This window comes from Rhea americana, unplaced genomic scaffold, assembly GCF_003343005.1.
Source record: "Rhea americana isolate MKP2758 unplaced genomic scaffold, rheAme1 scaffold_25, whole genome shotgun sequence".
Lineage (NCBI taxonomy): Eukaryota > Metazoa > Chordata > Aves > Rheiformes > Rheidae > Rhea > Rhea americana.
In genome coordinates, this window is record NW_028186368.1 from 6,749,428 (window position 1) to 6,762,335 (window position 12,908).

At 32.6% G+C, this 12,908-nt stretch overlaps 1 protein-coding gene across 1 annotated transcript in view; it reads right to left on the reverse strand.

Annotated features, from left to right (window-relative positions):
* Positions 1-12,908, reverse strand: part of LOC146594795 (uncharacterized) — a 198,735-nt gene that overhangs the window by 149,101 nt on the left and 36,726 nt on the right. The window contains 1 exon segment of the mRNA XM_085306972.1: positions 6,907-7,084. Within this exon segment, the coding sequence (XP_085163098.1) occupies positions 6,907-7,084 (178 nt within the window).

Sequence of the window (12,908 nt, forward strand, 5' to 3'; positions counted from 1 at the left end):
AACATTTGTTGTAGTTCCAGGGAGAGTTTGCAATTTCATAATTCTTATTTAAGATACTTTCATTAAAAAAAAAAAAGACTTGCAACTGTGTTTATACAATCTCCTTACAATGATAGGAATACAGAATTTGAAATGACACTCTGTATGTTTAATAGGGAACAATTTGTCATTAACAGAGAGAAGAACTAGATGAATCACAGAGATTTTCTACTTTTATCCACCTTTCTAATTAAACTGTAGTTACGATGCTAACAACAGATCAGGTATATATAAGGATAGACAGAGCACTGAATAGTAGTATCCTCAGCTGCAGAGGKAAAATGATTTGCTTTCAAAATTGTCAAAAAGTGGGTTGTTTTTGCAGTACTGTATAAAAAATATCTAAAATATTTTTCCATGTTGTGCTTGCTTGCTAAATGCACCATTATGCCAAGTTCAGTGCTTAAACTCCACTAACATAAAACTTGTCTACTTCTCTTTACTGAGAGAAGAAAACATTTTTTAAAATCACCTAACATTACTAGCTTCCATATTCCATCCCAGTTCCAATAKAGAATTGTTCTATTAAGTGTATTCTCTAATGGTCTGGTCAGCCTAGCATTAAATTATTCAAACAAAGATGAGGGACCTGATTCTCATCCGGCATACATCAGTACAGTTTCATTGATTTAAATAGGGCTATATCAATTTACATCTCCTGTGAATCATGCCCATCCTTTCCTATCGGAATGATTAAATGATTAGTTTYCTAATATATTAGCATAAATTGGTAATAACTAATAGGCGCTCATACCTCACTGCCTTTTTGTAAAGCCCTTTCCAASCATATGAACATTTACCTAGCAGAGGGGTGAATACATAAGCTGTTCTCACATGCATCTGAATAGTATTGTTACATTGCACAGCCAAAAACATGGAAAAGATGTACAGTCCTTGTAAGTCTGCAACTCGCAATGGTCAAGAAATACAAGAGAATTTTTAGCYGAGATTAAAACAACAGATGCTACTATTTCAGTGGTACAAAAAATAACACAGYAATCTTCAATAAATGGCCTCAAAGGACATTAATTTTATGCTATAGAAAGACAAATTTGCTATTCTCTGAAAGAAAATATGTATCCAGAAGCAATTAACTTTAATAAAAATGGAATGAATTAGCAACACTGTCATATTAAAGAAAAGAATCAGTTGCACCATATACATAAACAAATGAAAAAGTGAAAGCTTTTAGTATATCTTGTTAAATATCTTGACRGTACTTTTACATCCTCAAATATTTACCAGTTGTATAAGCAAAGTGTAGAATCAGACTTAATACCAGGTAAAATGTGTTTTTCCCCACAGATTTAGGAAAATATAGCTATTACTACTTTTAGACTTCAGTGTCAAGGAGGTATTTTTCCTCTGTGCTGCAAGAAGAACACTTCCTGAACACTTCAATAGCTTCACAGGACGGCAGAGAGAAAAAGAAAGAAACATAGCTAATGATCTGTTGTCAGAGGTTCCGGAAACCCCCATCTTTTTTTTAAAAAAATGATTTTCTTGTAGGTCCAAAGTAATGGAATTAACTCCCCAGTAATCAAAACCCATACATTAGGGTTTTTTTCTTTTTAAAAGGTTTTGTGCATCACTTTGACCATGTCTTCCATAACAAGCACATACCACACAGGGAGAAAATTGATTTTAAACTAGTAATTTGAATTTAGTATTTTTTTAGAATAGAAAATAAATCACATAGGGACAAATGTTTAGCACAGAATGAACTCTGGAGCAAATATAATACATTAAAGATWTGCTGCAAAACTTGAATGGGAGAGGAGAGAGAAATCATTGATTGAACTCTTGCATAGAGTGAGGTCTTGTAAATTAACATACATCTTTGGGCAGGATCTACTAAGCTACTGTTCAACCCAGCAAGTTTCTTTAGTCTCCTTAGATTTTGTGTACTCCACCTTTTAAGGGTACAATAATATTGAAGAGATTTATCATAGGATTATAGTAATACATGCACTTAGAAACATCAAGTTGTATCTGCTCTGCATACAGTTTACAGCATATCTAAAGCTTAAAAAAGAGAATAGACTTTGGAAAACAATTAAAAATGACTACAAAGTCACTTAAAATTTATTTAGATTGAAAAGGACACAAGAAAAGAAAGAGGAAGGAGGAAAGGGGAAGGGAGGTGGGAGAARAAGAGGGAAGGGGAAGGGGATTGGGAAGAAAGGAAGATGGAAAGAGATAGAAAAATAAAGACAGAGAAAAAGGAAGAAATGAAACTAACCTTACCTACAGTCAAAATGTCATTCAGCAATCTTGTTTTCATTTCTAGCATGTACCTTTATTAAATCCATTTTTATTAAAAGTGGGGTTTGCTGCCCAGCTTGACTTTACCTTCTAAATATACAAATATATATATATATACATATATATATACAGACACACAATCAATTTTTCACTCCTGATCAGAATAGTTCATTTCAAATCCTCATTTCATATTTTTTTTATCCCAGGCCTGTTTGGATTTTCCATATAAATTTAGCAATATAAAGACCTTGAACATCACTGCAAGTGCTCTTGAACAGACATTTTGCATTAGCAAGAACAAATCCTTAGAAATAACTGCCAAACACCGTGCACCTTTTATATAGTATTTTTTCAGAGATCCACTGATGAAAAATATTCACTAGAGCTAGGAAATTTTATCGTAAACTAAATTTGTAACATACTCATATTCACATACAAGCATAGATAGCTATTAGGTGTGTGAAAYCATAAACAGGTACACACATATACATTATATGTAGGTGTGCATATATATATGTRTATATATATATACACAYATTTTTATGTATACATGTATCTTCATTTTAATTGTACCTTCAGTTACTCCTAATACCTTCTTATCCACATGAGGAGAGTGTATTAAGTAGTTTCTCTTCAAATATATCAAAACCTTCAAAACTGATGCAGAATTTAAAGAGGTTTTTTTTCTGCAATTAATGCATCAGTAATACAGTTGTTGGTATATTAGATTTCCACCACTTTCCAGGTTTCACAGTTTCACTTTGAATTTCAAATTTACTTGTAATCCAAATCTTTCACTAATCAAATTTTTAAAAGAAAAAAAATCTTCTTGTGTTTCTTTCATCTGACTTTTTCAAAAATCRTAGAATCTATGACTCTATGATTCTATGAAATGGTGCTTGGTTAAAAATCTCAACTAAGAGAGCTGTTGATTAAAACTGTTGTGCAAGAGCCTTGTTTCTTTTAATGAATTTAGTATAAACCCATTCAGGTGTAGCATCCCCAGTGTTCCTTCATGTTTCTGTTTCTGCTGCACAGGAAAGAAATGAACAATAGGATACAGAAATACCAGTTTGGAGAATTAGAAGACTGAGACCAAATTGATGATTTTTCACTGTTTTCCTATGAATGTCTCACATAGTTTAAGTAAGTACTAATGCCATTTGCTAATTGGGTACATTTGCATAGAAATAGTTCTTCCTCTAAGCTATCTGGAATGTCAGTAAGAGGTTTTCTGTTGACTTCACTGAGGTGAGGATGAGGCATTTTATAACCAAAAATAAAGTTGTTCTTGATGACCCACAGCCAATGTGTACACACTCCCTTTTCAAGTTTTACTACCTCCTCTCCCCTGAGACTTGAGAAATGAGAGAGTCTGTATCCTCTACACAACCTCCGTCTTAAATAGTGAGGAAGGAAACAAGAGAATGAAATTGAAGTGCTCGACATCGTACCCTCTATTTCTGCAGCAGAGCACTACAGAAAAAAAGTCCATTTTGCAGTATAGAGACAAAATAATCATGCGCATTCTACATTACAATAGCAATAAATATAAGAATTGAACTGACTCAAAATATGATARTGCAAAAAATCCTACTATACATCTAATTCTAATGAACGGCTCTGATAATATATATTTTTCAATATCTGCTGTCTTCTGTGATATTGAGTGCAATGGTATCTCCTTAATAATGGTATCTCCTTTGCAAAATATTTTGGTTACATTAGAACTGTTAAGAATCTCCTACACAGGTCTCTGGGGGTACTTTCACAGTGTTTAATGATTGTTTTAATTATATCAGCTCTATGCCGGTATTTTAAGTTTTAGAAAAATTACAACAATCCAGTAAGTTTTTAAAAAAAGCTTTTCATATATACAGTTTTGTATATAGTATTTCCATACATACTATTTGTAAGCTAGCTATTACACTATGTGAAATAATATAGTATTCAAATCATGAAGTTTAACRTTTTGGAGATAATATAATAAACGTCATTGAAGAGCTACACTTTGAACAAATGTATTCCAATGTGATACCTAATCGGTAGCCTTTTTCATAGATAGCTACAATTTTCCTACTGTGCTGCCAAGCATCTGCATATTAATAAGTAACGACATTTAATGAGAGGAAGCACTCCAAAGCAACACTGTTAACTCATTGTCTTTATTCACTGCATCATAGTAAAAATGTACACTTATGCCAAAGGGAAGTTGTGCTTTTAAACTGTAACTGTAAATTGCAACTAACATACTAAAGCAAGGATGTCACAGTTACACATAATTACCATTTCTACAGGAGCCTTTTCCTGTGGTGACAGTAGCATATTTAAAAGATACCATTTTCAGTCTTTGATGTCACTTTTCTCATACAAAACTGTTTTTCACTAAGAGTCCCATTTGGTAGCCCAGCCTCATCCAGCAAAGCATTTAAGCATATGCTTAGATCCTATTATTTCAAAAGAACTTAGGCACATGATTATGMATTTTTCTGAAATGGGATTGAACTTTAAGTATGTTTCAAATGCTTTGTCATATGGCGACCTGAAACAGGAGTGTAACTTCTAATTGCAACACTACCAATACTCCCTCCTACCCAAKAATTTTTGTGACAAGTTTTATCACATTTTTAAGGTTTATCTTTCCAAATAATGTTTTAGCATCAGCTTGTCTTCTCATATAGCACATGCTGTAAGCTTATTACAAGCCACAAAAGGTTTGAAAAAATATTAAGCTTAATCATACGTGACTCTTTAACAGTGCTCCTCATGACTTAGACCATAAGCTTTAAATACCACAGAGGCTTTTTTTCCATATTTGAAATGAGAATGCTAAGGAAGGTATCTGCAGCTTACACAACAGGTTTTAAGCCAGAAATCCATGGAGAAACCAGGGGAAAAACCCTTCCTATATCTCCTGCATTTTTCTTTCCACTCTTTGCTCTTGCTTCTACACAATCTCTATAATAAAAAAAGTGTTTTCCTGGAAAAATATTACAGAACAAAGGATATAGTGTGATGGGCTTCCTTATATAACCACAAATTTTCCAATAATCTAACTATAAATAAAATGTGCTCAAAATGTATTTGTTAAAAAAACCCTGTAATCTATTCCCTTTGCACTAAATTCCAAGGTACTACTACGAAAACTTGAGGAAATCCTTCTTAATCAACCCTGTAACTGAAGCCACCATTTATAATAATATTTATTGCCTCTTACCTCAGATTTTTTTTAATTAATCTGATTATTATTGCAAAATGTGGTGGTTTTAATATTTATACATTGTGCGTGTCACATTAGGAAGGATATGCCATCATCAGCATTCTTCCAACAGGAGACTGGGTGCAGGTTCCCTGAGAGCCCTTCACTGATACTCATGAATAGGGAAGACCATAATGGCTRCTGAGGTATCTATAATACATTGTCTCTTCTTCATAGACTTAACTACATTTTCTCGTAGGATAATTTCTTACAGATARAGCACAAAATTGAAAATCTGGAAATGTATGTTCCATTTCTCACTGGGCCACAGACTTCGTGTGCAGATCTTGAACAAATTGCTTTACTCATTTACCTCTGCTTTTCATGTCTGAGAAGTAGGAATAAAAGCAACAGGAGCAGTACTGCAAGATTCAATTCATTAAATTTGGCAAAGAACTTTCAGGTCAATGAATGGAGGCTGCTATAGGTGAACATTGTTAAAAGTTTTAATATTTTATTTGTGATCTATTTTTACTGAAGTAAGATGATTCTAAAATGCAACATGAAAATCTAACACTATAGCACTGGGATAGTTTTAAAGTTAAGTAACTAAAATTGAAAGAAGTTAGCAAGTTTCCTCTATTTGGGCTATTTACCARAGTACTAGCAGAAGCTTCAGGAAGAACCTTCTTCAGACGAAAAATAATAATGAATCTAAATGGAATACGAATACAAACTTTGGGTTTATGTACATGTACATTACATGTACAGAAGATATGTGCAYTGAGACAACAATTCAAAGGAAGAAAAAAAAGATATTTTTTCTTCATTGTGTGTTACAAGGCCATAATTCCAAAAGCTCAAAGATAGATGTTGCAGAAATGCTCCAAAGTAAAATGTCTGTAATTAACTAATATAAGATTTTATATAAGATTCTGTGTTTCATATGTCTTCAAATTAACATACTCTGGTTAAAGGAAAGTAAAACAGCAGCAGAAGAAAAGGCATATTTGTATTTTTAAAAATAATAAAATCTGCTTATTCCAATAGTATTTTTCCTTAGGATTTTTTCCTTTTAAAAATAAAAATTCCATTTTCCTGTCTGAATTCAAAATGATTGACTAGAGCACAATATTAAGTAATAAATAAAACAGTCCCAGCGCCTGAAAGACTCCTGAATAAAGAGAAAATTAGTTTTGGATTTTCCTTCTGATCAGATATGAAATATTCTGAAACGGCACCTCTATAATTTGATAAAAAGCTTGATATCCCCAAATGAAAATAGGATTCAGCACTTTCATTTTTCTGTCTCTAAAGGAACCTCTAGGTAAACTGATTTTAAAAAAATGAAAATCTCAAGCTTAAAGGTGGGAGTAATGAAGCAAGTTTAAATATGCGCTGACCTTTGAAATGAACTGCATTCCATGTTGTTTGGCCAAGAAGCTGGCTGTGTTGCTGTCTCCATCAATTTCCACAGCATAAAAGATGTGGGTTTTGGAGCTGCCCTGCTCTCTGGTGGATGTTGATAGGCATCGCYGCAAATACACCAGTGCTGACAGTAACAGCCATATGTTCATTGCTCTGAAATATTACAAAGAAATCCACAAGGGACAAAAGTGTAAGCATCTTCTTTTGTTGTTGTTCTTCACCATAAGAATTTACCCAGAGGTAGCTGTATTTTATTTTCTTCTTCGTTGGTTAAAAAACCAAAATTCGATAATGTTTTATTTAGTAGCAATATTATAATACAAAAAAGCAAAACAAAATATATTATTCTTGGAAGCTCAGAGTATTATGCTCTTYGACAGCATCTAAAAGCAAAGTAGTATTATGTTACATGATTTTACTCAATATAACCTCCAAAACAAAAATGTACACTATTTTGCAGCTTTAGTTATATAATTACTTCCTGTTTCCACTCTCGCTTTATTACCTAAGGGTCAGTAAAATTTATTTATTGTTTAACTAATCTGAAGATGTACAATAAACTTGAAGATCAAATGTCATTCTCTTAAGAATTTCAATGTTTGATATCAAAATGGAAGTTGCTATTTTAATGTCTAATAGTTTTAGTAACTACTATTAATTTAAATATCTAAATGCTGTTTAAAATCTTTGTAATATCTTTTATTAACGATCAGTTAAAAAGAGAATCCTATAATCTAATCATATATTGCCTAGAAATATGAATGATAGAAATGACGAAGTCCAGATGCCACATTTGAGAAATAAAAAAGATATATTCATTATGAAATACTCGTGCCTGGCTAAAAGGTATTCTGTACATATTAAGTCTTAGGTACTAGATTCCAGCTTTAAAAATAAGACAGTAGCAAGTAATGAAATTATCCTGAGTGAAACTATAAGAAATTTTGGTTGATTTAGCCAAAAATTTTCTGCAAAAGAGGTTTTTCCAAGCCTGCAACAACTCTATCATTCTTCTTTCATCGCATGTCTTAGAACTTACGTCTGAAACAACAAGAGCATCTTTTAAGTAGCTGTGTTATTAGGTGCAAGTAGTGGTAGAAATCCAACTAACTTTTCCATCTATTTTYTCATTCTTTTATTCATCTGTTAAGATGTCTACACTAACATAGTTGAAGTATTAATTTAAAAATGCATGGTATAATACAGGGTTGCATGCTTATTTACATGTTTGCCATATTTACAGCAATCATAGTGAATCACAGTGCCTTTTAAAATAATAGTTAGATATAAAATATGTCAGTGGGACTACACTAGAAGTAAACTATTGTATCAATCCAACATTTGAAGACATACTTCTGTCTTTACTAAGACTTAGCTTTCAATTGCATCCTTCCTGAAGACCTAGAGCTAATGAAATGCTTCAGTCAGTGACTGAATTCTACCCCCATCCTGAGTAACAGTTCTTTTTAATATTAGGTGCAACTTAAGGTGCAACAGTAAAGAGAGTTTATCTCATATCCTATAGTCCATAATAGCATAAACCTAACATCTTCAATAAATACTGCCAGACTGAAAAAATATTGCAACATATCTGCACAGTTGAAGATACAAAACCAGATCTTGAATGAGAYCCTACCAGATGTGTACTACTAAAAAAACCTAATAAAGCATATCATTATGAAGTCCCTACTAATAATTCTGGAATATTTCTAGACTCTGATTGCTATCATTCAATCTAGATTTCTAACATTCCTCTCCAAATCATAGTAACATACTTAACAGAGAAATGATTGGTCTTCCCTTTGGCCTTTTGGAACATTAAGGATCAAGGTGGTGGGACCTGCAACCGATCTTTGCTGTCTAGCTAAGCAAGCAGATTAAAGCRCTATGAAACGAAGCCAGTAATCAAAGGAAGAGAAATCACAAAGATTATAGAAGACTAAGTTTCAGCTCCTACACATAAGGAGATTTGAATCCCACCAAGTACATCCAGGACAATGTATGAGGCTCAAGGTTACAGCTTGCTCTTTCTTCTGCTGATATAGTTCTACTCTGCATGGACTACTTACTTACACAGTAATTAAGTCAGAAAATGATATTACAGCTCAGTCTATTCTAAACTATGTAGGTGGACAAAACAGTCTTATTACCACTGTCTTTAGAGAAAAACCGTTGAAGGGAATTCTSCAGTCAACCACAGCCAGTCAAGAGCAGTATAGTTGGCCCATATTTAAAGTAAGCCAAAGGACAAGAAGTATACAGAGGAATCAGAGCCACAGAGAGAAATAAGAAAAAAAATGCAAAATTGATAATGTGGACCCACTCTGAGTAATTCATGCAAAATAAGACATTTCCAAAACAAAAGATCAGTATCAGCCTGCCAAGAATGCCCTAGATTATAAGGATGTTGTTTTAGGAAAAGAAAAACTTAGGTTCAACTCCTCGCAGAGAGAGAGAAGAATACAACACCACAATTTTGAGTAAGGGACTGCCTCCAATATGGGGTTGGTAAAAAGAGATTCAGAGATAATCCTCTCTTCTTTCAGCAATATTATTTACTTTGACATTCACTTTATTATTTTTCAAACCAAACTACTGAAGTACAGATTTGCAGAACTTGCTCATTTTTTTAAGCTGATGGATTTGGCAACATTGACCTGACCTGAATAGASCCACTCTGCAGTTTAATTTTTTTGACTACCAATGAATTTCCCCCAAAATGATATTCCAATCTACAGATAATACAATGCAAACCTGTCTGAGAGGCATTTCTTATACACTAGTGGCTTATCCGAACTGTTACAGGAAAACAAAATGCTCAAGGATTAAATGGGAAATGATATAAAAAGTAGTAATTATAGAAAGCCTYGGCCATTTACATTAGGTAGCTTCAACCAGAAATATAAAATTAGTTAATGTGACTTCAAGATGATACTTAGAAAAACAGTTGGCTGACAATTTGGAAAAATAAATCTTATACAATTATTAAAAATTTTAGATGTCAAATCAGCAACTCTATTTCTGAACATATATGGTTAACTTGCAAGTATATATTTTTGTAAAAGTTACACATGTAGTAGTTTTCCCTTCCACTAAAACATCATTTGACATAACTCTCGCTCCTGAAGAAACTGCAAATACATTCTAAAAAGTGGAGTCAATAAATACACTCAAACACATCTTCAAAAGTAAAGTCAACAATTTAAAGAACATTTTATAGGTTAATAATGAGATACATTCACAAGCATGAGGCTGAAACAAACCAGAACATATTGACTGCATCATGGAAAAAAACTTCAGAAACATGGCCAAGTAAAAAGGGGCCAACTTTACAAAATAAAACCCTAGGATTTGAAGAGGTGAGGAAACAGCTTTTGAAAATAGATTTTGCAGGTGAAACACCAGTGAGAATCTTTGGTTGAGGTTCTGGAGGAGAGACTATACAGCAAACATCATTACACTCAGTGATTTAGGCAAACACAGTATTCACATGATATTGTTTAAAAGCATTGTGTTGGGCTGAAAACCCTGCAGGGGACTTTCTGCTCTGCTCTCCTGAAGTATAGAAGACTTCAAGTGTAAGGTATTTCAGATATAAATTCTTTGAAACTATATTTCATTAATCACAATGAGAAAATACATCAACGGAAGGCCTTTAATATATTGGAATAGATTGGAATATCATTTTGGGGGAAATTCATTGGTAGTCAAAAAAATTAAACTGCAGAGTGGCTCTATTCAGGTCAGGTCAATGTTGCCAAATCCATCAGCTTAAAAAAATGAGCAAGTTCTGCAAATCTGTACTTCAGTAGTTTGGTTTGAAAAATATATATATCAGCTAATGCAACATGAAACTGAATCAGACCTGCTCTTCTCCATCGTCTGCTAATGTGAAAAAGCTATTTATATTTACTATACCTTTATAATTTGTAAAACAAAATTTTGTAATAAGCTAGTTGAATTTAAAAACAAATATTATCTAGACTGTATCTGCGTTGGTAAAGTTTCAATAAACAGTTTACTAATCTTGTTAAGAGAAAGAGTGTAAAGCAAACTCTCTTCTGAGAGTTTGTTTTCCATGACAGCATGAAAACAATGGATTGTATGTAATACGAATATTAGGAAATTATAATATACTATACATGCTACAGCTGGAACATCTCTTATTCAGCTTGCCTAACCTTTACAAAAACATATTACAATATCCCTTCCCATGTGGCCATTATATTTAAGCCATATATATATATTTAAGTTAAGACTTGCTTGTATTGGATAGTTTCACTCCAGTTACCAGCTCCTGAAAACAAAGTGGGTGGGGAAAACATTACATTAGTCTACCTTCACAAAAAAATTCTTTCAATTAAGTATAGAAAGAGATTAATTATTTAGGGAAAGAACGCAGGGGGGAAGAATTGAAAGAGAATAGAAATGCAGAGTGTAAACTGAGATTGAATTCAAGAGTGCCAACAGAAGGCAAAAGATATTTTAAAGGTTAGGAAAAAGGCCATTAAAGGCCTGAAAGTAGTCAAGATTCATACCCTATTACAACCAAACTCACAKAAAGTATGATCTCATACAGCTTGTGTCTTCTTCAGTATATGCCTTTATTCAGCTTGATAGTATTTACAATAAATCCTAAAGTGGATTTTCGAGGGTTGATAATTGCTGACATCCATGACTAATGTTACACGAGTGGGCAGATCGTATACGGGTCAGTGCTTCAATCTGTTCTAAACTTCTGCTTCTTCAACAACGAATTTTGAGAAATTGTCAACAGTATAGATCAGATTTTACTTAAATGTGCTGGAAAGCGATTTAAATTCAGAACACAGGATTTCACCCGATCTATAAAGAAATAAGATTCATGATTTTATTAAATTCTGCCAGGGAGGAAGAAGAGGGATTTAAGTTTTTCCTCTTAGTATGACAAATACAGTAGTATTGTGCAAGTGAAATTCCTCAAAGAATTTTCTAAACTACACAGTAACACATTAGGCTTGTTTTTAATAATCTATGATAAAATTAAAATATTATTTTAATATATAGTTCGATGGGAGCAACTTCTCTCTAGGCAGTGAATAATTACTATAAAAGAAAATATTGTTGTTGGGTTTTGGGGGTTTTTTAATGCAGCTGAAGTTATCCCACAGTGAACTACAAACTGCACACTGKTTCCATTAAATTTATCTAAGTACAAAACGAAAGAATATGTATAAAGTTTTATGCCTTTATCATTCTTTCGGTTTCAGGTTAAGAGTAGGAGATACTATCATTTAGTCACAAATATACATGGTCTTTGTATGTATTGTAAGGGTAGAACATCTGAGACTAGATTTTTAAAAGCTCTTTACTCATTAGACTAACTCATAGGAGTAATGATATGGCAGCAGTATTTCTATCAGTAAGTGCCTATTACGACAAAGAGAATTGTCACTAACTCTCTCTAAAATCTGAATCTTTTCTACAAGGTCAGTAGCAGATGAATAGTATGTTTTACAGTTACTAGTCTACAGAGCAGTTTTGGTGCATCAGAACATTTAATTTAAATTCCAAATATGAATGATAAATTCCACAATATATTATTATTACACAATGCACACTTGGTTTAATGAATCATAATTTTTCTAAGTAGGAACATAGATATCAAAAATTATTGTGTAGTCCTTATCATCATACAGAAAAGAATAGGTAGATACAAATCTAAAACTTTCAAGGTATTTTAAATCAAATATATTTAACAACAAACACAGTGATTACTATCATAAATAGTTTATAAATAAATTATTTTAAAATAAATAGAAATATTTACAAAAATGTTGAAAAAAGAATTACATGTGAAGAAACAGTAAACTCCATTTTTCATCATAAATGTCTGCTGTTTTATAAAATAACAAAAAGAGAAAAAAAAGATGAAGGAGTAAGGTTTTTTWAAAAAAATAGAAAGGATTGGCTTTCTTCTTTGATCATCTTCCACAGG